At 41.5% G+C, this 26315-nt stretch overlaps 2 protein-coding genes across 2 annotated transcripts; both read right to left on the reverse strand. All coding sequences in view use genetic code 11, as the record gives it.

Annotated features, from left to right (window-relative positions):
• Positions 1–1175: 1175 nt before the first annotated feature.
• EGR_06554 (Germ cell-less protein-like protein) lies at positions 1176–8231 on the reverse strand (the record flags this gene model as incomplete). Its single annotated transcript, XM_024495803.1, has 8 exons — positions 1176–1635; positions 4030–4372; positions 5163–5291; positions 6333–6420; positions 7331–7415; positions 7493–7725; positions 7762–8038; positions 8134–8231. 8 exons carry the CDS (start codon positions 8229–8231, stop codon positions 1176–1178), a joined length of 1713 nt encoding a protein of 570 aa, XP_024349763.1.
• A 1148-nt stretch (positions 8232–9379) lies between these two features.
• On the reverse strand, positions 9380–21569 carry EGR_06555 (Presequence protease; the record flags this gene model as incomplete). The annotated part of the gene is made up of 19 exons (XM_024495804.1): positions 9380–9649; positions 10502–10616; positions 10945–11013; positions 11197–11250; positions 12429–12653; positions 12733–12952; positions 13327–13625; positions 13704–13836; positions 14648–14767; positions 15621–15975; positions 16068–16332; positions 17098–17186; positions 17301–17427; positions 18570–18727; positions 18772–18868; positions 20949–21063; positions 21102–21253; positions 21369–21475; positions 21507–21569. 19 exons carry the CDS (start codon positions 21567–21569, stop codon positions 9380–9382), a joined length of 3033 nt encoding a protein of 1010 aa, XP_024349764.1.
• Between the last annotated feature and the right edge of the window lie 4746 nt (positions 21570–26315).

Consider the following 26315-nt stretch of genomic DNA (forward strand, 5'->3'; position numbering starts at 1 on the left):
TGAAGCAGTGTTATTCAAGAAAGCACTGATTAATGGGGAAGTCGAAGGTTGTTCACCCTGAAGGGATCAATCTATGGTTTTCCTCTTGTAGCGCGACCGGTTCAGCCCTCCTGTTTCCCACTTTCCTACAGAAAGAGGCGTTCAAACAATCATGCTTTGCCACTACTCATGCCATTGGCGAGCGAATTTAAAAACCTGCATAAAATCGTGCCAAGTTACTTGATTAGGTAATTGAACTAAGTGAAGTGACATGTTAAAACACGCGGGGACTTGTTAACTGTACGCGGTTTTTTTGTGTCCAAACATTAGAAAGCGGAGATACACGTTTGACGTAGATACGGTACGGTACTCGGAATTTTTCTTCTCACTATTCATGTTATTTCGCTTGCATCCGAGGTGAAATCAACTTTACCACTTGTCTCCTAGCTTAGAGAATTGCGCTGTTGGGAAGACTTATCATTGGCTTTTCAGGTCGATGCAAGTGCAAACCAACTACTTTATTATTCCCGTTAGGTACTACCCACAGTTACTTTTATCCTATGAAACACTCCTTTCATCCTCAAAAACTGAGTCCTATGGGACATGATGCACCATTGATTTTGAAGACAGATCTTTAGAATCAAATATTTTGATTCCTTCTTGTTGGCACATCTTCGCAAAACGGTTCCTTCGAGGCGGAGTTCAAATTCGAATATTCGGCGTACTTGAACTACATCTATGGGGTTTAATAGATATTTTATGACCCAAGAATTCAAAACAAGAGGTAGGTAAGACAGCACAACAAAGCGCACCGTAGCAACAGTCCGATGCATTTCCAGGATAAGCAATGTAAGCCATGGCAGGTCTTGGATCGCTTTTATTTGTACGCAACAACGCTACTTATTGGACTTCAGTAACATGATCCCATCCATGTGTCAGGGGCAAGTTTTACAGCGCTCCACCGCATCATGAAACAAACGCATTTCGCAAACACTTGCCCCCAAATGAGAACAAAATTTCGCATTGTGTCATAAAATCAGTTTATTATACAAAATCAGAAATAGTATGTTCGAATGGATGGAGTGAACGAAAGGCAGTATGCTTAGAAAACTGACAAGTAGGCAACGATATCACAAGGAAAAGCAACCAAACTGCCATTTGCAGCCACGCATGCATGTAAATCCGTACGACACAGACTACCGCGGTGCTGAAGGGTCATATCGAAGAATATTGGCTGACACTACGACGGGAAATAGGAAGTCGTCTGGAAGACGAAGCAACTCGTAAGGCGCATTCTCCACCATTCGAAGGGTCTTCAATTCCGAGGTGCATATCCGTGGACGTCTACACCGTTCACCGTTATCTCCATGACTGACGACAGTCACACCTTCTGCAGTGTCAGTGCCAGCGGTGGTGGCGGTGTCATCATCGTCGACCGGCGCTAATTCTTCCGTTTCAAGCGCTTCAACGGCGGTAGGAGAAGAAGCTGGAGCACTATCAACATTATCGATGGCTACGGTGGTAAAAGACGAAGGGGAGTAGTCTTCATCAGCTGTACAAATCACCGTTAGGACGATTTTCACGTTGTACTTTCGGGATGTACAAACTACACCTTCAGAATGTAGTGAATCTGTCGGGCGAACCACGTGGAAGGCTCTAAAGAAAAGACGGAAGAAGTGTAGCTGTCACCAAAAGAAAGGGGTGGTTCACAGAACAGCCTTTCTTGGCTTCTAAGCTAGTCACATTAAAATCACTTCGGGGCGTTTTCACCAGATAGTTCTCCTCGCTGTAACCGATCCAGCAGGTTTCATAAAAGGAGCTTCGATGATAACTTAAAATCGTACTTTATAATGCAAGGGCGTCCAAATCAAAGCAAAACTCTTTGTTTCCTCATATGTCAAAGAGTGCCTTGAAAATAGAAAGGTTTGTCAAAACGGTTGGCCATCTTAGAATGGGTTACCTCAACTGATCACTACCAGCATCGTCAATATCAGTGTCTCGGTGGTACGCTTCCGACCATCATCGTGCTCACCATCCCTTACCCTCTGAATATTTGCGCAATAAGCCTCTGATAGTGACCACCAATTATTTAATTTAGATAGGAAAAATGCGAGTTATTTACTATGATATTCGCCCTAAAATATTAGAACCTTTCAAGACATACCTCAAGCAATCACCCACCTATAATCTAAAACTGTTCATCAGAAATGCAAAGATCGTATTTGCATTGGCACTTCTAGTTATCCGGTCTTTTGACTTTTCCTCTCTCCAACCACACTTGATAGGGATTGAAGACAATAGTACAGAAAGAACGTTGAAATTCGCAACGTACGATCAGTTAAAACTTCATACAATGCCAGATAAATTCTGTCTGGCGATAAATTTTCGGGTTGTCACTACTATCAGAAAGATGGCAAAAATTCCACAGTGGTGTTCCTTCGTTAGTTTGCGATGGTCTCATGATAGATACGTCGTTACAGTGAAGATGAACCAAATTGCTCGCAGCAATTGTTCTTCTTTCCTCGTAGGGTAGCGCTATAAATAGAACCCCCAAACTTGCAGGCATTTATTTCAATAATACATCACGTGAGGTCACTGGCCACTGACAGGGATACGTATGACCTCACAAATGATCGCTGCGCAAATCACTAGTAGAAAACCCTACCAGGTCATAGAACCTGCTTTCAGTACCAAGAAGGTAAAATTGACTTTTTACCCGCGCTTATCTACGATGAAATCACCTTAACACAGAAACCACCCCGAGAGATTGATGATGTTTGGGTGGATAAGGAGTGCGCTGTTTTTTTCCTTCTTTAACTTGACTAGATCTTAAAAGAGCGCACCACACTAGGCGGCATGTTGTGGCAGCACCTGCCACTGTGAACTTGCTGTTCAGCTATGCCTCAGTATTCGCGTTTCAGAAAAATGAAGGATACAATCACACACAAACAGCTGGCATATTTGTGACATTCTGGAAACAGGAAAACATGGCGATGGCAACAGGAATGCACCAACAACACCATGTTCAAGGTTGTGCAACAAGGTTGAAATAGCCTTACTTTTTCCAGAAGGCTCACGCAACTTTCGTTAGCCGAAGGTTAGTGAAGTTAGTCAAGGATGACAGACTTTAAAGAAATACCAACACTTCCCAGCTGGCTCGGGGATACAGCGAAGAGCTCTTACGAAGTCTGAATGCTTGTCTTCCGCAGGTACCGATTTTGAATGGTTGGGATCCTAGTTTTTTCCGTTGTGTCACCTTAGTAAGTCACTCATTTTTTGTGTGAAATCACATCAATAGCACAAGTGGGTGCCTGTCTGTCAAGTCTATAATTAGAGAAAAAGAAAAGTCCTGTTTTCTCATTAGCTGTCAGTAGTGCACTATTGACTGATGGGTTCGTAGGGCACGCCCATAGATTTGCCACCTGGCACACTGAATCCCTAAGCTTTTCTTAGCAGTAGTAGTCATTATAAAGGAGCAACTCCTTTTCGACGCAAATATGATCTACCTTTTGTTAAACGTTTGTAATGCTTTCAAGAAATATTTTATCGACTCTGATATTTCTTCTACACAGAATATGGCGACATAATACACACAAAGGCCTGTAAGAAGTAAGAAAAACCGAAAGTTGTTTACACGCAAATGGCGGACACATTAGTCACCTTCTCTTGTGGGGCCCATTTTGTGCAAACGGATTCTCGAAAAGTTGTGCTGGACTGCCAATAGGTACTTCAGACTATTTCAAGAATGTCCAAACTGTAGTGTATGGAAATATGCGACAGAAGCAAAGGTAGAATCAATTTTTGCCTCCCTGCCTCTTTGTTGCCCTACTCCGATCACACATCACCTGTTCTTCAATTATTTCAATCGACTGCCATTGACAAATGACACTAACACGCAAAATGTCAGATTTGAAGTTTAGTGATCAGCTTATGAGTTATTAGGCATTATTGCTACCAGTTTACATACTGAGGAAAGCACCTCTAATGCGGAAAAAGAGAAACATTTTCATGATGCCTTGAAGAACAAGCTCCAGCACTGGTCAAACTCACCTATGTCGATACTTAAAAAGTAAATCCACCCCGAAGTGATATCCTGACCACCGCCAAGTGCACGGCACTTCACCATCATTGATGCGGCGTCCAAGACGTTCACAGCGACGCCAGAACACCTCGGCCGATACATTGGATTGCGGTCCGGCGATTCCACGCTCACGCGATGTGACGACCGTGGTGGCCGATTCACCACCAGCCGCAGCCAGGAGGCTCGAGAGCTGTGGCGTTCGAATGAGAGAACTGCTATGGGAATTAGCAGTAGTGCCATTGGCTGCGAGGTAGAGATCATGACATCGCAACTGCTGAAGCCACTGGCGTTGGTAGGCTTTCTGAAGCCAGGCTGGGTGTGGAAGAAACGCAGAAACAATGGGAAGACACTAATCTAGTTCAAAGAATGCTCAAGTCCAAATAGGTCGTTTAAAGTGGTAATTGCACTCAAGAAAGCCCGCTACTGTCCCAAAAAATGGGTTCATCGTATGTAAGTTATGCCCCGATTTTACCATCAAGGTCCGGTATGATACGTGTGTTTGCGATTAATTTACGATCACTGCCTGTACCAAATCGTATCAACAAATTTTTTTGAGTTCAAGGGAATAAAAGAGATGTCAGATTTTCTGTTTGGAGATATTTACATTTTACTAGCTGGATTAGTCAAACATGGGGACTGGTGTGGTAGTAGGAAAATACAACATCTGGATTGTGATGGTTGATAATGCGCCGAGACGGAAAGACACCTGCCCAGGAGAACAGTTTCAAAAAACAACCAATGACGAAAGTGGATAGGATGACCCCGTGACCATCCCGCACTTCGACACGTGAAATGCCTAAATGACGACAACGATAAACACAATAATCAACTAAGGACAATTCCAGTTTCGATGATATAGCGAGTGGTGGATATTAAGACAGCTTTTCTGCAAGTTGTCCTGACGGTTTTTCAGTCACATCATCGAATCCTATACGTAAGCAGCATTTCAGGTGTGGATACTGCAGGCGACTGTCACAGAGTAAACTCAGTTAATACTCATTAAATTTTGACCTTTTATAAACCTCAAAACCTCAAACTTTAATAAAGCACTTCACATAACTCTTTCAAAACGGAAGAGACAAAGAAGATAAGATCATCTTACATCGAGGCACAATGCCATCACGAATAATTTGGCAGGTGGAACGAAAGTGGGAGATCACATGTTCCCATCGAATAACTCGAAAGACCGGTGCATAGGCTGCTCCCTGAGCTGATTCCAGAAATCCTACAGCTGAAAAATGTATAAATGGAATGAAATCATACTTTATGGATATTCGTCTGGTTTTGTCCCCTCTCCACCCCTCCCCCACTCTTCCTCTCACTCCCATTTCTCTACCCATCAGTCATATCAATACGCAATAATTATGCAAGGCGACAACGCCACGGGTTTCATATCTTAGCTATTTCAATTTGACGCCAATGCTAAGCTGGAAAACAGGTAGTAGATGGTTTAACGCGTTTCAACACACCCCATTTGTTTAATTACTTTCGTGAACGATGAAAAGCATTATCTGCTAAGATAAAAGGCACTTAATAGACCCACATTGCTGAATAGACTGATAAAGAGAAGTAACCGTAAATACGACCGAGTTCTAATGCAATACATTCGACAAGATCGCTTTATTAGCCGCTTCCACCTCATCACTCGCTTGTCTCAGCCTATATGGCATACGTGATGGAGAGTGAAAGCACTTACCAAAACGATCATCCTCACACAAACCATCAACCTACGTAATTTCTGAGTTCTGAGCGTTTGGGAACTAGCCACAGTTAGACAAATCCTTGTGTAGACAAGCCGTTTAATACGATTTTCAAGTATGACAAGAAAAAATAATTAATCAGTTAAGGATGCCACTTAAAAATGCAAAAGGAGTGGTAACCTTTCAAAGTAATTAAGATCGCTAAAAAGGATGTATCAGGTTCTCACAGAAAAGAGTATGCATTCAAGATGGTTTATTACAATGACTCGTAGTAGCTTGTCAGAACTGATAAGGCACACAATTATGTATTATATATACCTATGTATGTGTTAATCTTTAAGTACGGTACTGCTTCACCTTTATGCGCTCTACCCTCCGATTTTAGATTATCAGGTGATCAAGAAAGTTCATGCTACTGGAGTTAGCTAGCCTAGATATCCAATGGTCTACCAGAACGGTGCCCTTTATTATCCCCTTACTTTAAAAACCTTTTTCTTAAAGCAGCTCATATATTGTTGATTCAATGATTAGGAAGCAAGAAGAAAAAAATTCTCACAATAATGGAAACTCACCATCTTTGGCGAAGTATTTGTATGCTTCAGTGAGCAATGGTGAGCTTCGACAGTAAGGCTTTTCAGGATTCAGCTTAAGGTAGAGCCACTAAAAAAAATATCCACAATCATGAATTTGAAATGCATGTTCGGGGCAATCTCGATGACCCTCGAATTTCAGTGCAATTAAAGCCAATGAAAAAAGGAATCTGTTTTAACTTCTCATAAAAAGAAGAATTGGGTTTACTGGAAGTTTGAGCCTTCCATATATTTTACATGTAACGTTACTGAAAGGAAAATAAATGGGATCGAAAAGGAGAAAGCAGTTGGCAAAAGATAGTGTCGTATACAAACATTAAGACATCGAATCCGTGATGGTCGATTATTCTTTGAGGACCCGGAGAGAAAAATAGCTTACATGAGGATTATTACTATTTACTCCAAAAAGCAGGCTCCGAAATTCCACCTTTTTGCCTGAAACAGGAACATGAACTACACTTCTGAACAGATTAGTGAAATGAAAGGAAAACGATGTAGGGAGAAAACTCGTTTCTCTTTATGAAGAAAAGTTACGAAATAAAGTTTGGAATCAGTCTTCAGATGCGTCAATTCATACCCTCAAAAAACACTACCCCACGTATCCTATCAAGCTCAGAAATGTTGACAAGCTGCTTGAAAGGATATAGGCGCCGATAGACAAGGGAGCAAATACATGTTTAAACACCGATAAACGGTCAGTCGATAATTTTTTAAAGATCGTCTAAGTCAATGATAGATTGTTTTCCCCACCAAGTAGGGAAGGAATGTTCTTTGACTGGGATTTCAAATTCTTATAAAAATGAATCTATTGCATCGTACGATTACCATTCTTTGAAGCATAAGGAATCGATTAAAGCAGCCTTAAGTCATTCACTGATAAGGTTCTTTAAAACAATCTATGTAATTATACAGTACCCGACTGCATCTTTTAGACAGCTCAGAAAAGATGTAGTTTGATACCATAATTACTTCCACCTTACCTTTAGAAGACATGTGAATACATCCTCTTCAAATTGAACCACAACTAGTTTTGGGCAACTAACTACAGGTTGCATCAAGGAAATTCTGTAAAGAGGGAAAAATATGTCACAGATAGTGTGAATCCCCAATCTCAACTATTACATACGAAAACAACGCCTCACGGGATTCTTTTCATCAGTTCAAAGACAGGAGGACAATCCGGAAGGATGGTTAGGTTTCTCACCAGCCAATCAACGCAAGTCTGATTCAGCTCAGGTAGGTTGTACTTGGCAGCCAATGCATGCAGATGGATAAGGGACTCCAGTTTTACATGGCGACAAAGGAAGTTGCTACAAAGATGTCGAATCTCATCCATTTGAAACCACGTTGCAGCCGCAAGAATACCAACCACAGTCTACGTATGAGTGGTGAATAAACATTTAGATTTTACTTTGTCGGTGAGAGAAATATTGTCGCTATAAAAGGAGCCGAAAACGATGTATAGTGACTCCTGCGTAATATTTTCGTCAAGGAGGTTAAGAGTGATCCGTCTGTCATCACTCTCCTTCCAACCGCCGTTAAAGAGAGCGGCGAAAAATGGCGACTGTATGAGATAAATCCGATGAAGTGGCCATTCGCGACCGAGAGCACAGATTGTGATGTCGCTACCTTCGCCCTTGGAAAATAATTCCCGATAAACGTGATCGTAGGTTGAGCGAATACGTTTTCTATATTTGGGAAAATCAAAATCAAAACTCAAACCAGCACATTTAGAACCCTAGGAAATGCGGCGCTCATGATCTATTTACCCAGCCAGACTTACATTAAAGGCGCTCGAATTTCATCATCTGCATCTGGACTGCGCTCTCGTTTTCTACCAGGGTGTGGTGAAGATACAAAAGAAGATAATAAGCCACCCATTGGAAGGAAGCACGCAGAGCCAACCAGGCAGCAGATCAGATGGTATCTGTATGTTCGATCAACGCGCTTACTTGATATGTGATAAAATTAGGGTGTACAAGATGAAACAAAATTGCAACCTGTAGAGATACTAAAAATCATTTATTAAAGGTTAATTGACTTGCGCTGCTAAATGTCCAATATTGTGTTTACGAAAAACTACTTTGCACCTTTAATAAACATTAATGTAATTAAATACACGAAAATTGCAAAAGGCCTTAAAAATCACAGAAAGCTAGTTTGCAAATATTTTATCTAATTTAGGCACGCCGTTGTGTTTATTGTAGGTCCCACCTCCGACTAAAATTTGTAATTTTCAATAACCTAACAAAAGCATTGATTTGCATATTTGCCCTGCTATCAAATAATCTCCAAATCCTCCTTTCGCCTAGTAAGAGGAAGGCAATAAACCTACTATCTCTAGTATTAGCCGTGCTAATGAAGTGTTCACTAGTGGATATTAATTAACCTCCTTAAAGCATCTGACAATTGTTTTACAAGCCCCAAACTCATTTTCGTGGAACCAGCGCAATAATCGAGTAATTGAATTCTTAAGTCCTCGCAGCTTGTGCTTCTTCGTGATACTATCCCTCAAGTAGGCACAGTTGGGCATATTTCAGCGCCAGCAATCCCAACTTACTAAGCCTTGGCTTAATTTGTAACTCAAGACCTGATTTTTGGTTCGTACTAGTGGCTCAAGCCCTCTCAATTTTGCATCCCTGGTGCCCTGTCATAAAACCATCCCTTGACCGGCATCATCACCCGTTAGCTGCTCCCTACTCTTGCCTACTTATCTCCTCTTTAATAAACTCCATACTACCTCATCCGAGCACTACAAAAAGGCCGCTCAGGGACATACGTCACCCAGCTCTGCACTATGTTCAGCAACAATAACACCGCAGTTGCTGATAGACAGTGGCAATTCGCTAGCCAGCCGGCCAAAACAGTAGTGGCTGCGTTTGGCGAGGCATAATTTGGCGTAAGAACACCACAGTGATAAAACCACTACTATGATTTTCCAACAACAAAAGTACTTCTAACTCGTCGCATCGTAGGATTGTATTTATTTAGTATTTACTTCAGAAGTAGTTAACAATGGCCTCAACAATTTAATCAGTCTGTGAAAGGTCTACCGCATCCCACTCTTGCTTCTGTCCCATCTTTTTGTCCTCCTCCATTTTCGCATCCCTGGGTCCGAGAACTGCACGACCCACGCGCTCCGCACACACCAGATGGTCGTGCAGGCGTTGAGCCGCCTGTTTAAGCGCCACCGCGTCCACTGTAAAGAGACGTTCACGTTGGTTCTGTCTCTCCTCATCGTCGATACCCGTCAGAAAGACATGCAGACCTCGCGATCCAGCCGAAACTGGACTATCAAACTGTTCAACGAAGTTGAGGATATTAATTATAAACTTTCCCATCGACTTTAGTGTTTCGGTCCATAATGTCAGATAAATCAACACTATAGCGCTGGGTCATCTCCGGAGGTAGTGACAAGATCCGTCGGTATGGACGCAACTTCATTAGAAATGCGCAGAAGGGCAGGGACTCGGTTAATAGAGATGATACGAGTGCAGCCTCACGCCGTCAACATGAAGGTGGAATCGCAAAAGATTGTAAAGAAAGCACGAAATTAAATAGGTAATTCGAACAAATAGTGTTCCATTACAAGTTCTCTTCTTGTTTAGAAGCGCCATCTCCGAGTCCTCCCGTGAGCACCTTCCTACCTCAACCCTCATAGGTTTCCTGGAGGTTTTCTACTAATTTTGAGCAGAGAACAGAATCGAAACATTAGCTTTAGGTCGAAAACACCCCCTACTTCATTGGTGATGACAATCTCAACAATAACAAGGTGAAGTTGGTAAATCGTTCCATGATAGTATAAGAATCTGTATATCATGAAAGTTATTTCCAACATGGTGGAGGAGATTCCAGCTTCTTAACATTTTTTTTTCATGGCATTTGGAGAGGGTATGGCTGCAAACGTGTCATCTGCATGCGCCTTAGATATATAATTTAACTTTACTGACGAATCACTCAAATTTAGGTGCAGCACGTCATTGCGGGTGCATCACAGGGCTTCGAGACTAATGTTCTAAAATCATCATTCCAGAAAAATCTAATGTAAATGAGTAAACAGACTACTAACACTTACGACATCAAATGGAAAGGGAAAGCCGTGGAGGGTAAACGAAATACCCTCGCACTGCGACTTAATGCATCTAACTCACCTCTTGGAATACAGAAAGTTTCGCCTCCACAATTTCTTGCTCTTTAAATTCGTTGGAGAGAGCAAAGTCAAGCGATTCTTCAAATAATCTTAGAGTCGCACCAGCCGAGGGATCTCTGCAAAAATATGCATTTTTTTGGAATTCTAGCGAGAGGAAGCAGATTTCAAAGCCTCAATAATTTCTATGTAAGGTGAGCATGAGGAAAGGAGGAAACAAAACACTTGAAGTAAATAAATGATGCTCCATTACAGTAGCATTAAGCATGACGAAGAAAAAAGGTTTTTTTGCTATGAATGAAATGAGGTGGACTGAAAACAAGTAGTTAAAGACATTCTAGAGGTAATCAGATTACGCCTAATTTTAGTAGTATCTACTACAAGCCTCGTTGACAACTTTTAAGAAAATGTAATTTTTACAGAGGTATAACGAAAGAACGGTTCTACCTGTATGAATAGAAGGCGAATTGACCGGGACCGACACAGCTGCCACCACCGTAGGCACCACCTTGTTCTCTAAATTAACAAACCAAAAAATAAAAGTACAACTAGGATCAAGCAAAAAAACCTTTAACATGACCTTTAGAAAGAGCAAAAGCTAAACTTTTGCTGTAAAAACAAAGAAAGGACGTATCGGAACAAGGACTCAAATTTTCTCTCTAAATCAAGAATTGATCAGAAAAGAAAATACAAACTCACCGAATGGCTGTGTGAAGGAATGCTGAATTGAGGAGCTTGGACAATACTCGGTACCTAAATGCATAATAAAATGAAAAGATGCAACGCTTTCTTTGCAAAATACAGAAGGCTAAGTGAACTTTTTCTCGCCAAAAAATTTCCTTGTGAGGCCAATAAAAAAGCAAATGAAATCAAATAGTTGCCAAACGCAAATTATTTGGCTGTTTGTATGCATCCCACATTGTGGGAAGTCCGGATTTCATTTATCCACCAAATTCTACGCTTTGAAGTTGTTCCAGATAAAATCAACGTTCTATTCGCCTACAGCTACTTACCAACAAATGCATACAACCTTCGGCCAACTTCTATTCAACTGTGTAAAGTGAAAAGCAAGTTAGATTTGCATCATAAAACGTTCCTATTTTTAAGGCATTGATGTAACAGTGAAGCCTAAGACGCCATTATAAGTAGCAGATCATCGTTCTTAAATTGACTACCCAGTTGCTTATCACCGCCTACCGTAAATTAAATAGTAACATAGGACTAAAGAGTTTCCGATTTTGCCTCCTGAACAGACCTATTGTGACATCCAGACGCTGATAGACAATAGTTTGGCGACGCCGTAGTGCCCTACTTTTCTGCTACTCTGATTCCTTGTTTGAATCCGGTGGGTGTGATTCCAGCTTTTCCGCCTTATGGAACCAGCTCAAATTGGAATTAAAACTATGGAATTTCTTCACAAGCTTAACCGTATAGAATTTAAAGTGCTCACAAGCGGTCTAGTAATTTTGATCTGGTGATGAATCACTCAAGGGTAGAGGGATAACCTTCACAAGACTAACGTGTTGCAAGGCCGTACAGCTCTTCTGAGAAAAAGCGGAACCAATCACCCGTGAGAAGACTACATATGCTCCACCTGCGGATGAGGGACACTGCCCTATCAATAGCCTTAACAACTATGTTCCACCAATGGTTATAATCTTTTCTTGATATCAGACAATCACGTGGGAAATAGTATAGACAGTTGAGAAAACTGACGTAGAAGGGGAGGTGACGGCTAGCACCAGTGTTCATTCCTCCAAAAACTAAAAATTGGCCAATTTTGAGCTTATAAGCGGATATTACGAGCTCATTTGTAAAGCTTTCCTAAAAAATCTCGTTGCGAGACACTTCCACTAGCTTATGGCTTCACTTTGTCGGGCAGATTGACGACTCCCATCCAAAATTGTGAATTTTTAAGGGATTTAACTTACACGGGAAACTCGGGGGAAGTGTAGTATGGTGCAGGCAGTGCGAGGCTCGCATAATGGACGGAGTAGGGTAGTGTGATGAAAGCATTGTTTGACTTCAAAGCAGGCGGATCAGGAGTGAGCTTCACTTCCTCCTTTTCAATCACCTTTAAAGGTAATGCTGTAAGAAAGGCTTCCAGTTGCTTACAAGCTGGCGCCAAATTATCTTCTTCCCCATGGAGGCTGAATCTAGTGAGATGAATAAGTAATAAGGTAAATAGATAACTCGTGCGCTTAGCTGAATCTCATGGACCAGTAAAAAACATACCGAAATCTCGCCTGGCGTAGTAAAAGGTGGTCAGCAATAGCACGCATTTTGGCAATAAAATCGTTGAAAGCTCGATCGCGTTCCACTGCGTCTGAGCGGGTTATTAAACGAGCCGTCAAATGGCGCATGAAAGCTGCCTGCTCAACACCACCCCACAGTTCGGACATTCGACCGAGGGAGCAGAGGTTGGCCGACGCACGACGCATTGCGAAATGGTGAGCTGTTGGGAAAAAGAAAGTACATGCTTCAATTGTGATCCTTTTTACGGGTCATTCCACAGGTGTATAAACAAACGAGGCCTACACTTCCTGACTCCTCAACGGCTTCGGGAATTACCTGGCTGCTATCTACCTCCAATTAGCAGAAGAGCAATCCATTAGTTTCCGACCTCTAAGCAAAATGTTTCCTTAATAAGCAAGCTTACCATGTAAGATTTTTTTAAAAACCACACTTCTAAATTGATCCGCTGATTTGGAAGGATAAAGCAAAGAATACGAAATGAGGGCTGAATACCTTAGCAACGAATAAAAACCTACTCAAAGCCAAGCAACCAAAGCAAAATAGGCCCGATATCAATTTTAAATCACGCCTTACCACTATGCGAAAGCGCATTGGCCGACCATTGACTCGCAGCATCAGCAGCCAGGAGCGTGGAGATGCGCGCCCGATCATACCAATTATTTGCACTCAGACGCTTGTACAACAATTCCAACATCCGTGGCACCCTGTCTGCTAGACAATACGTCGAAATGTGTACGTGTCGAGTGCAAGGCTTCGTCTCTGCCTCAGGCGCAGAAAGACTAGCCACAGCATGGGGAACGGCACAGAAAGAGCCCGTATAAAGCTCTTGAAGTAGATCCATTTCCTGATAGGTCAGACCATCCGCACCAAGTCTGGTAGGCAGAAAAGTTAAGAATAGGTTATGTTTAACAACGACGATTAAATAAGAGTAGGAAACACAGAGGATTTACTGAGAGAAAAGGGACGTGAAAATGGGCAAGTAGATGAGGAGGTCCTGGGGAAGATCGGAGACGTTGGCAAGAGTGTGCAAGTAGACGAGTCCATTTGTTGGTGCTTGATTCAAATTAACTGACGTTTCACCAACTGTTAAGAAGAGAAAACACTTTGCTGAAAGAAAGCTTCCAAGACTGTCAAGTTTTGTTTACCTCTGCGGTAAAAAAATGCACCGGCTTCGATGCCACATTTGTGGTAAGAAACTATTTTTATTCCAAGGTTAAGCGAGCTAACATATCATCGGTTAATTCCCAAACAATCCACTCACCCTCCCAAACTTCAATGGCACCGCTTTACCCACAGAAAACAGCTCGCGTTGTGCGTTTGGGGAACTTCAGACGCAATTATTCACTTGCTAAGGACCAAACAAGACACACGCCCTCAACGCAATACAACTGGAAAGAGTGCAAGAAAAACCCCTCCTCCAGAAGCAGCTGGGGCTAGAAAACAGCCAAAAGAAAGCCTCAAACTGCCTCAGAACCTGCGCCTAAGAAGACCTCATACTACATTCAGACGCAACTGTCTACCATTCTTCCTTGTGATTTAAAGTATTCCCAAGACTCGTAAAGTGCATCCATTGCATCTTTCTGAAGGTTTTCGTAGCAACGAAAAGATTAAAATGTGTATGGTTAATACGCAAATATGTGCATAAGTGGAAAAGCCTACCAGACGGCGATGAAAATACCCCAAGTCTCATTTAATTTAAAGTTTAAGTATATCTGATTATGCATACTTTCGGGGAAACAAACAGAATATATATTACCCGGTAATTAGTAGCTTTTGACCTCCAAAACGCGACATTTAATACGAAAACTAATTAAGTAATGACAACTAATTGTACAAAATAACTAAGAAAGAAGTATCGTTTTGGGACAAAAAAGACCACCAGGCGTCAACTCACTCTGCATCTCAGTAAAGGGCTCAGGCCGGCACTTGGGCGGTATATCAAGGAGACTGAGACAGGGCAAACATGAGACATCCTCCTCTGTCTGATTCTTCTGCTTCTCCGCTAATTCACGCACTAAAAGGTAGAGATAAGAGTGGTAGGGATAAGCAACCCTGATGACCAGTTTTGTTGATAAGGTGGAAGACAACTTAAAATACTAACTTTTTAATTATCCAATCCCTTCCCCTCGAGGATTTGGAAGTTACTCTTCCGCAGTGACAATCAATTTACCCAAATAAATGAAACCTCGGTTTACGATACAGCAATGGGGAACATGCGGCAATTTCCCCTCGTAACGTTAATACTTTGGAATTAAACACTAGCGATGCATTTCAGTAGTACATAGGCTTAGGATTGAACAAACCCTTATAGTGAGTGTACTTCATGCAATGTTCCCTTGTTTTAGAGACAAAACCTATTAAACGATAGCAAAAGAGCTCCCAGGTTTTTGCCCGTTTATCCATTACTGCATAGCTTCAACCCTCTGCGATCATTGTACCTTCATTAATCGCACATCCTTTCCTCATACTTCAACTAACCTTCGCAATGCATACACGATAAATACCACAGGCTATCTTATGTTTTGTCAATCCTAACTCGTTGGATTCGGACACTGCACTGTACGTGGTCAACTTAGAGCTTTGCTTGTGACTCTTCACCGTAGATTTAAACATCCACAGTATACACCTTCTTTCTATGTCTTCTTGACCGTAAGTACATCAGACACAACCCATTTTCTTTATTAGTGTGTGGAAAGGCTGGAGGACTAGCAGTGTACCAAGGAGAAAAAAATTTCGTCCAAGGTAGACAACTAACATATCGCGTATTCCAAACCCCTCGAACAAGCTGAAACAATGAACTCCAGTTAATTAAACCTCATCCTCAAGAATAAAATTAATCAGCAAAAAAATCAACGAATTTTGCAAACCATCTTTGAGCAACTCTTCTCTTTTCTCCGCCGACATTCCACTAATAGCTTTTTCAAGCCTCTGAGTCTCCTTCACCTTCTGCTTAGCTTCAAACTCCGCATCAGGCAGCATAGTCACACAGAGACGGTGTGGATTTTGCACTAAGTAGTGATCGATCAGCTTCTGCAGCATCTCCGGGTCCGCGGCCAGATCCGACTTGAATCGGTCCACCATTTGTTGCGCCGAAAGCGCTGTCTGCACATCACCACCGTGATTGACAACCCCTGCCAGGCCGAGAATTACCTGCAGACCAAACCTTGCGTTATCCTCGCGTAGCGCGATCTCCTGCCGATGTAGCACTGCTTCTACTCGTTCCTACGGGAGAAAAATCCCAGCCTCCGGCTCTTATCTTCGTTTATACTATTAAAACCATCTATAGTGAATTCAATAGTAACTCTACCACAAACCTTAGGAAAGCCCGTTTTCACCGTCTTTGCGAGTATTTCCATCACCGCAGCTTCCACGCGTTCAGCATCTGTACCGGGTTGAACGCCCTGTAAGCCAACGTGGAAGCAAGTGGTACGGATACTGCGATCCATACCATGGACTGGGGGAGTCCAGTCCAGACCCAGACCGGATTCGATGAGACCTTGGTAAAGAGGTGCGCTGTCCCCATCAATCAATAGGCAGAGGGCGATTGAGAGAGCAAAATTGGTGTAGATGTCGCAAATACTGCAAGCGAGAGAGTTGGGATGATAAATTTGTACTTAAGTAAACGTCCGGGTTTTTTTTAATTCTACGGATAAATGTAGACGATGAATAGTAACACCAAGTAACTCACCTTATACGTACAGGCTATCTGAATGGTATTTAAGAAAAACATTATAAGTGGATGGGATTCAATCAACCCAAAAGTCGGGAATACACGGTTTATTTTCTGAATGAGTAGACTACTAGAAGATCGAGAGGTTGCAATAGGTCGCGAAAAATTAGGAACACTAGCATTATTACTTCGTCCAGTCGAAAAATATTTGGGAAGTACTGAGATATACTACTCATTTAGTAATTAAGTAGGCCAGCCAAAATTTTCTTGCCTAAGAGGCAAAATGTTGACCCCGAAATAATCGAACAACCGAAGAAACATAAGATGTCACACATTGTAGCAAAACTTCATACGAAAGCAGACAGGTTAGTATAACGAAACATTCCCAAATCCGGTGACATCCGTTTTAAGAATCGCTTCATGAATTTGAAGCGAAGTCCACATTTCGAGCTGTTGTTGAATGTTATATGCCAGTGTTAGGTCCATAAATCATCAACAGTTAAAAAACAAACAAGAATATTTCAACCCATTTATTTTGAATTTTACAGTAAAGTTGGAACTAGAACATGATGATGATTCTCTTTTCGTAGAAAAAAGTCCTCGAGACAAAAAGCAATGAAGTTCGACTTGTTTAATACAATTTCTACCATTTTAGTTAAAAAAAAAAAACATACTCAGTTAGGGCAAAGCTGACGGAGACCACACCACTTCTAGAGGGATCCGCGAGAGTGGGATCTGGTTGACACGTAAGCTTAATGCGCCTCTGAAGGGTAAGAATGATGAGAAATAACACACAGACAGACGGAGATCGAAAATGATGTGAAAAGAGGCAGACAAGCAAGCGGACAAACTGGTCGATCACCGACCGGATGCCTACCGGTTCCGTCCAACGAGGTTCCAGAGGTACTTGCGGTGAAGCCGACTGAACGTTGAATTTGGATAAGCACTCGGTGTCCAGGGCTTCCAAACACTCGTCCAGATCGACGTTTCCGTAGGTGTAAAAGCTATAGAAAATGAGATTTCACAAGGCCTTACCTCGTTTAAACTACTAGCGATAAATTTGATACGACAAAACAACACAAAAACCCTCAAACCAATAAAATTATGCACTTCAATCCGAGTGGCTTATTGAGAGCCGTCCGAGTGGCCTCAACACGGACACATCATATCTGTGTAAAATCCAAAGCACAAAATATTTCAACCTCCAAAGCTCAATGAAATTTCAGGTAAACCGTACGACAGAAGAATTAAAGAATGACAACCGATTTTCAGTAGATTCTGTTCCTTCTAATGGATATTAACTTATGGGATTCAATCTGACCGGTGCTCCAAACAGTCAGCTAATTAGAAGTTATTGGAAGCATTAAACTTCTAAGAAATCATTAAAATATTACAATCATCAATGTGCACTTTGATTATAAAGAAACCCTACGGCTGCATTTGGATCATAACCTAGGTCTCTGAGTAGGTCACCCGGTCATTTCACACCGAAGAAAATTAAAACTTTTATGAGAAAAACTTGAGGCACAATCGGATTGGGCATTTAAATAGCTATCCACTCAAACGCTCCGTAAGGTGTAGGAGTCGCAGAAGTATGATACCTTCACAAAGCAAAGATCCATCACGATTGGGATCAACTAGTTCCGTTTTAACAAAGTAGTAGGACGGAGAATCAAAAAACGCCGGCCAGTTTACAACGGCTAAAATGAATTATCAAGAAATATCATCAAGCGAATACAGAAACAGTAGTTGTATCTCCTTCCGATTCTAAAGTTTGAGTTGGTACAAAACGTCACATTGTCTTGTCTTGCCAAAAAAGCTCCCTTGAACACCATCAAGGTGTTGTGCGTTGGAACTGTGGTTTTTTTTTGTTTTCCGCTAGGAAGGTGTTGTGAACTTGAGTGATTTATTACCGGAATCAAAGTGCTCATTTACCTCATTCTTGGGCAGTACGTTCCGCCATCGCGGTCAGCATCTTTTCTAAATGTTACACGGTTCGTAAACCAGACAAGCCTGAGTCAGAACTATTCAACTCAAATGATCAACGGCAAGTCAAGCACTAAATTGCATCCAATTCTGCAGGATATTCAGACACGATGAAAATGCAGACGGACAGATAGGTAACAAAGAATGTCATCTCACTTACGTGGCATTGCTCGGGTGGTAGAAGGTACTGTGGAACTTCTTCAAAGCCTCTAAACTCAGACTAGGAATGGCATCGGGATGGCCACCGCTGACATGACCATAGCTCACTGGCAAGAGGTTATTCTCCACGGTTTGAGCCAGAAGGTTTAGCGAATTGGACTATGGAAAAGCCGGAAGAGCTAAGGGAAGATGGATAAACTTACGAAGACGCCCTTCATCTCGTTGTAGACGACACCCTTGAGAAGCAACTTGGAGGAAGAGTCGTCCAACTTCTCTGGCTCCAGACGCCAACCTTCCTGCCTGCAAAAAAGCACTGGTTTGGATTTGTAGTTCTAATTCCCATACACTTACGTGGATCTAAACTCAGTAAGCCGAGGAGGATAGTCAAAAAGAAGACACTGAAGCCGAAAATATTCATTTAAATCATTTACCACTATCAGTGGCCTCAACCCCACGATTTGACCAAACCGACGCTACTCGTATACCGCATAAAGTTCTCGGAAATACCTGGAGCGCAGTTCGCAAGTCAGAAGATTAAATCTACCAAAATCCATGGAATTGATACAAATAAATATTTTTTATTCGCATTTTGAATAGGCAACACTCCGCCGGTAAAAATGACCAAAAGATAAGTGCTAAGGGGAAAAGAAAGGGAACTGATAGAATGAGGACTACTACTGAGTGATGGTATCAAGAATAGTGAACCAGAAGTATGTGAAATAGTCCACTAAGCGCGTACTCCTGGAGTCTGCTTGACCTGATTGCGTGATGTGCCTTATTATGTTAGCTTTAAATGGAATATCCGGAAAACTAAACACGCTCAAAAACACCATATTCTTACTTTGGCAAGACTTCTGTGAAAATTACAAAAATAAACATTTTTTCGGAAAAGTTCTCTTAATTCCGTTGTCCTAGCAATGGTTTGAGAATCGCTAATATAGACCAATAAATAAAAGGTGACCAAATGAAATTTGTACGATCACCACCGGAAGCTTCTTAGCATTTTACTCACCGAAGTAACCACATAATCCACCATCCTTTCTCAATAAGACACAAGTTTTGGAATTTCGACTTTAGAAACTACTTCTCTTCTATAACAGACTAACCCATTTCGCTGGCGATCATGCGATTGTCTAATGTCATTTGCATGGGGCATTAGCTCCTTCCTGTCTTCAAGTGAGATAATAAGGGCCTGAGTTGAGAACAGCACCTTCTCCAGATTGATTAACCGGTCTCGCCTGATTATGAAGCTTACTTGTCTCGCATCGGGTAGACAGATTCCAGCCCTGTTAGTACATGGACCTTCGGTAAGAAGTAGTTAGTACTTCCATCCCTAATCCACCACAGACAGAGCCTCCATTGATTTCATAAAAAGATTTTATAGAGTAAATCCTGACATAAGACGCAAAGATTGCAAATGATTCCCAAGAGGTGGCAGCTGAAAGGCCTTCGAGATAGCCTAAGGTGAAACAAAGGTGTCCGATTTATGGCTTTTCAGGATTAAAAACTACCGGTGGAGCGAAGGACTGAAAAGCCAATTTCTGCTTAAAATTTATCCTCACATAAACTTAAGAAGTAGTCCACACCGGAAGCTTGGCTGCATCTCGACATCGATACTGAAATAGCAATAAGTACCATGTTAGGGTAAAAATCTCAAAAACACCAGCAAATATTCGAAGAGGAGTTATGCAACCAATCGGCATACTTTACAATGGAGAATTTCTCCTCAACACAAAAATTCTTAAAGGTCCTTTGTTTCTGTAATAACAAACCATTCAACCGATGAGTTAAAAAAGGGTGTTTAAAAATGGTAACAAGTTCCATTTTACAAGCTCCATCGAATTCAATGATGAATCAAAATGAGTAGAAAAGGGAAAAACAACATACCGTTCCATTTTTAACCCATCAGTCTAAATTAAGTGGCCATATGCACGTTCATTTGCCATAACCCACCTAACCAATCATTGTGTATGTATTTTAACGATAAAAACAGCAAAACTTCCTATGGACCTCATAATATTGCCAAAAAATAAACTACAGTATAGAGGTTGATCATTTGAGTTTGTGTAGTGCCACTGATTTGCCCGAATAAACAGCCAATATGAAACACTAGGGACATCAGTTCCAAAAATGGAACCATTAAAAGCGATTATTGAAGACCGATTCTTAGTGGATTCATACCACCAAAATTCCTGAAAATAGCATACCCAAAATACACGAAAATTTGAGGATAGTTGTTTCAGAAATTAAGGTGGGGTCAAGTTGTGCGAAAAAGGGGAGTAATAGCAGGCCAAAAAGCATATACTTCACCAAATTCTGACATAACGTTATCTTCGGGAGGAAAAATAGGGGTTAACAATAACGCCAGAATGTCACTTACATGAAATCCATTTTGGACAGGATGGGGAAAAATGCCGCATCAATATAAACAGAACGTAGATTCTGATAGTCTATCTCGTTCATGGTGCTAAAGGGATACATAGTCCAGTCGCTGGCTAGAACGTGACAAATACTAGATGATTCGGCTAAGTACCTGTATAGGCGTTCATGAATGTAGCCTGGCTTCGACGTAGCATCTTGAAAAAAGGATCACGAACAGGATATTTTTGTGATCCACAAAGTGCAGTATGCTCAAGAATATGAGGCATTCCAGAATCATCAAATGGGGTGGTTCTAAACTGAACACTACAACGAAAACAAAACTGTTTTAAAGTTAAAAATTCACGGCAACCAGGGGCATTGTTAATTTAAACAAGACCTCATATAAAAAAACCCTTTAGGAATTGTAATAAGGACGAACCCGAATGCCCGATTGGGGTCGTCGCGGAGAAGATGAATCAAATTGGCCCCAGATTTTTCATGATGCATTTGTACGACAAGTAGACAGAACTCGTCGATGTTGAAAGTCTAAAAAGCGTACAATCAAAAGAAGAACTACTTTGAGCATCCGAAAACTGCGAATCACATTACCACTACTTAATGCCGCGAGCCTCCCCGACATTCTGACAGGTGAATTGAAACCCAGGTGGTCTGCTCAAGATGAGCGCCCTAGCACAGATTCAGGCAGAAGCACATTCAAAGTAAATTCCGCCTGTTTTCTCACAAAAGCAAGTGTAATTAACTAAAAACTTTTAAAAAAAATTAAATCAGTATCTTGCAATGGTAACATTGATCCATTGGTTTTCTTTTTTTAAGTCGTCTGTTTAAATTACATTTTCAAAGTGTTCAGTATCAACGTAATCATGCATTTTATAGCCAAAAATTTATTATTCATTATTTTAAACCCAAAAGAATGGCAGGTTTAATTAATTCAGATTTGTCAGGGTTATCAAATCAAACATATTTGTAACCTAAGACAAATCCTCCGGTGTTATTTTAGCAAATTTAGCACTTTAAGTACAAAAGTAATTAGCAGAGGAACCTTAGTTTGTCCTCTAAGTCAGAAAAGAACCCGGTGCACCGTACTGTGACTACAGAGTTTATCGGATGGATTGCAGCCAAACTTCCAGATTCCCAATCGCGTTTGTAATTTGGCCTACGACTTTATTATTGTAATACTTTGATTATTTGTTTAACGATCATTGCCTTGGTCATTGCACCTTGCTGGGTGGCTGGCCTCCTAACTATGCCAGTAGGCCTAATACCTTTTGTATGCCGAATACATGTATTCTGACAGGATGTGTAATACGATAGTGGTTTATCCCTCGGCACTGGTGAGGTGCTACTTTTGTACTTTGAACTAGCCCCCTTGTACCTCGCTGGGTGGGCTGGCCTTTTGGGCCATGCCAATAGCCCAGACACCTTCGCCGTGCTGAATACATATATTCTGCACGAGTATTGTGTCTTCTTTCGTCTTCAGGGAGTCTCGGGGGTTGCATTATCGTAGTTAAGGTCGTAGAACTGTAACACAAATCACTTAGTTTTGTATTCCAAAACAACTTTACCAGCAGTGAAAATCCAACCTTGCAAATGCCCTTAAGTTCAACTTGAAAGGCAAAATCGATTCAAATAATGTTCGAATTTTTTCACAGTACCCTTCTAATTCGCAATGGTCAAATTACTGTTTTTACTTGTATCGCCTCAAAACATCATCGAAGAAGGCAAAATGCATAATACTTGAGCAGAACATTTGTAATGCCTTGGTAGTTTGACTCTGTTTTGGTAAAGAAGCCAATTTGGGTCCCCTCCATTGTACCTTCACCGGATGGACTGGCCTCCAAGATAGGCCAGTATCCCCCACCCCAAATGTACGGCGAACACTCACATTTTACCTCAGCATTATGTCTTCTTTCGTCTTCAGGGAAGTCTAGGGGCGATGCTTATATACTGTTGTCATACAGAATTAACTGGGGCTACTGGCATAAGGTTTTTGGGAATCATGAGGCTTGATTATTCTTAAGTTTGATTTTTGAGTTTATCAAATTCTGGCTATGATTACGGGGTACGGTTTAAAAGCTTCGTCTGCAAAATTACAATGCTTTAGCCATAAAGTATTCGTTATAATTTCAACTACAGGGATGGAGGCGTATTTCACTTGGATGCAGCAACTTAAAGCGGAAACATCACATCAACTACTTCGCATCTACCTTTGCCGACGTATCATCAACCACAATTATTTGCTAGGATTCAAAGTTGATGAACTTCAGGCTCACATTTTATAGAAACTGCGTATAGTGTAATGCTCCTGCTAACTTTTAAGCTAGTGTTTCATGCCTGCGATGGTCAACATTGACTGCTGCCGTTCATAAATCAAAGAAGTGCTCTGAGATTACAAAACATTTAAGATACTCTGTGACTGAGACAATAAAAATGCCCACGTCAAAAGTAATTATGGGAGTCCCGGTTTTTCGGGGAAGTCGCAACGGGACATAGAAGTGGACTGGGAGGCTTTTGGTGTGGCCGAAAGGCCGGGCCACAGAGTGAGAACATAACCTGCAGGGATTGAAGCGTCCGTGTCATTAGACACACGATTAAACAAAGTGCCGAATCATCGCGCTTTGGACGGAATTAGTGTCAAAGTGACGTAAGTTTATTTAGGCATTCAAATGATGGTAAACTAAAGTTTTGATTGTTCTTATAAAAGGTATCAAATGAAGTCTTCGGTTCTGTATTATATAAAGTACTGCGGGTATTTGGGGGTTTAAGTAAAATTTGTTTAGCTTACTCACCTAGTGTTTTCAGTAGGAAAATTTCCTCTCTTTTACAGTTGCAATACTTGCAATAATAAAGCTCACCATTTGACAAAAAAGATTAGCGGTAGAAATAAGCATTCATTTTTGAGCTTTACTTCTTTTCTAAATTGGGATTGGAAGCCGAAAGTCCATTGCTGATCATAGATAGATGCACCACCAAAAGCCCTCGATTTCTCAGTAAGTGTTGCAGATTAGGCACTATTATTAACGCTCAGATAAGCTAGTAGTCTATAGGCACGTCTAGGGCGTCAAGTTGCCGAGACTGGAGCCGAAGCTTTAGAGAGTGTGATACTCAAATCTTGCAGATAGCCTGTAAAGCCTCCTACCTGTCATATCGGACAACTGTGAACACTTCTGTCTAAAGTCGCCGATTAAATAACAGGGTGATGGGGGGCGTAAATTTCATTCGGTCAACGAAGCCTTGGTTTCAAGGTCACGGAATGACCTGAAAGGGGCTGTGTTGGAAATTTCGGCCGAAATTATAGGTAGACACTGTAGTCTGTGTCAGTGGTTATCCTCCAAGACACGATAATTGCATTGACGGGAATAAATTCCGCTTATATCCAGAAAGGTCATATTCGAGATCAAAAACAGAAACGGCATCTGGATAAGGCATCGAAACCAACTGTGCCTGTGACACACTGTTTAAGGCAGCTTGCCATAATGCCGTACTGGTGGAGACGCTGTTGAACACTTTTCAAACGCCGCTTCGGTTAATGAAGAGTAAAGATGGAATGACTGCTATTCGACCCTAGAAAATAACTCTACCGACGTTTTTCAACGAAGGGTAGGTGCAGCCTCAGAAAAAGGCTTTCTGTTTCGAAGTTCAAGAGGATTTTGCAAGTTTATTTCCCTTATTCCTAGGATATTGCTTAGTCAGCGCCCTTGCTGGGTTCTCGTCTTTGCTTCAAGTATCGTGAGGTCATTCGACACAAATTGACGTCTAAAATGAGGGCAAAGTAATTTAAAGCAGTATAAATATGTGATGGTGCAACCATTTGCAATTCTGGACTATCGTGCATAGATTACCGCAGTCTTCCTCAATCTTCCATGGTTGCCCTTCGTGATGCCTGTCTTCCGACCCTATGGCGCGTTATTGATGCACTCACTTCCAGACTCCCATGTTATTGCTTGCCTCCAGGAAAAAGGTTGAGCAATCAATCAGTATAAATACGCCAATCTACCAGTGAGATACTGTTTAAATTCGGCACTCGCATCGCCTGAAATGTTAGTTGAACCTATTTGTTGAAAGTATCTGGAGCCCCAAAACACGTTCCTCTTTAGATCAGCCCAAAGATTATTCTTGATGGCTAATTCTCATACCCTCTAAATCGTCCCGTTTACTTCCGATACTGAACGAATTTCTGGTACGGATAGACTTTAAATGTGCCAAATTGGGGAACTGTAAATAGACGAGAATGGGACCACCTTGTGCTTCCAGCAATCAGCAGATGGTTACGTAAGTATTCCAACTTACTCTATAGGTCATGAATGTTCCGGCTGGCCAATCGACAGAATTTCTCCTCAATGAATCGGCTAGGGATTCGTCTGCTCTTTAAGATACGAACGGTTCTCAGACCATGGAGCCTCCTCGTGTAGCTTTTTCAGAAGGTGCTGTACCTGAGGCCACCATCTATTCTAGAAGCAAAACACTTTATGGTGCTGCAACTTACTGTGACTGCCTAAAAGACCAAATCGCTCTATTCGGTTATTCAATGCTTCTATGTTATTTTCTTCTTGACAATCGTTCTTTACTTTGTGATCTCGACCAGGCACAATCCACACCCCAGTCATGACCACTGTTGAACAGTTAGCCAGAAGGCTGACATTTTCAATGTCCCTTGGCACACTCACCAACAGTTGTGAAGATTAACCTTTCGACAGACAAGGAGGAGAAGAGGAGTGGAGAAGGGAAAAAGGGACATTACAACTGTGAGTCGTCAGGTCTTTAGAATTGCTCCCCTCCGCACAAAATAAACCTCACACCTCAGAGACTGTTGCCATTGGCAAAGATACAGAGGTGTTATACTGTTTTTGTTAAAAAAATGTTGTAAATGTGAATTAAATGGTTAGTCAGCTTCGGTAATTAGAAGATAAATAGCGGTTTTGGTTTCGAGGTCAAGACTTTTCTTACAATTTTCTTCCTTGAGCATTCTGGAACAAATTCACAGTTGATTTTCTCTCTGATCTAACTCTGATTGGTCAATAATCAGGCGGTTGCCCCTTGAGCATGCTAGTATCCTCAGTAGGGTCATAGCCAATCAAAACACGAGAATACAACCAACCCATGTATCTTGGCTCTCCGATTAACAGATGGGGGCGCAGATAAATGTCGTCTGGTTGTTGAAACCATATGCTCCCACTAAAGTCCTCATTTCTCCAAGTGTTTCTTTCTTTATTACTTTGGTTGGGGTCACGGAATTGCCCGTTTTTACACTAGTAACATGGCTGTGTTTAACGTTTATAAAAAAAGCAATCAAATACTTTCGCATAGGGTTGTTGAGAGAAGGGTAATTATCAGTCTCACAACATGATTCCAGCTTGCAAATGCTATT

This window comes from Echinococcus granulosus (genome assembly GCF_000524195.1).
Source record: "Echinococcus granulosus chromosome Unknown EG_S00059, whole genome shotgun sequence".
Lineage (NCBI taxonomy): Eukaryota > Metazoa > Platyhelminthes > Cestoda > Cyclophyllidea > Taeniidae > Echinococcus > Echinococcus granulosus.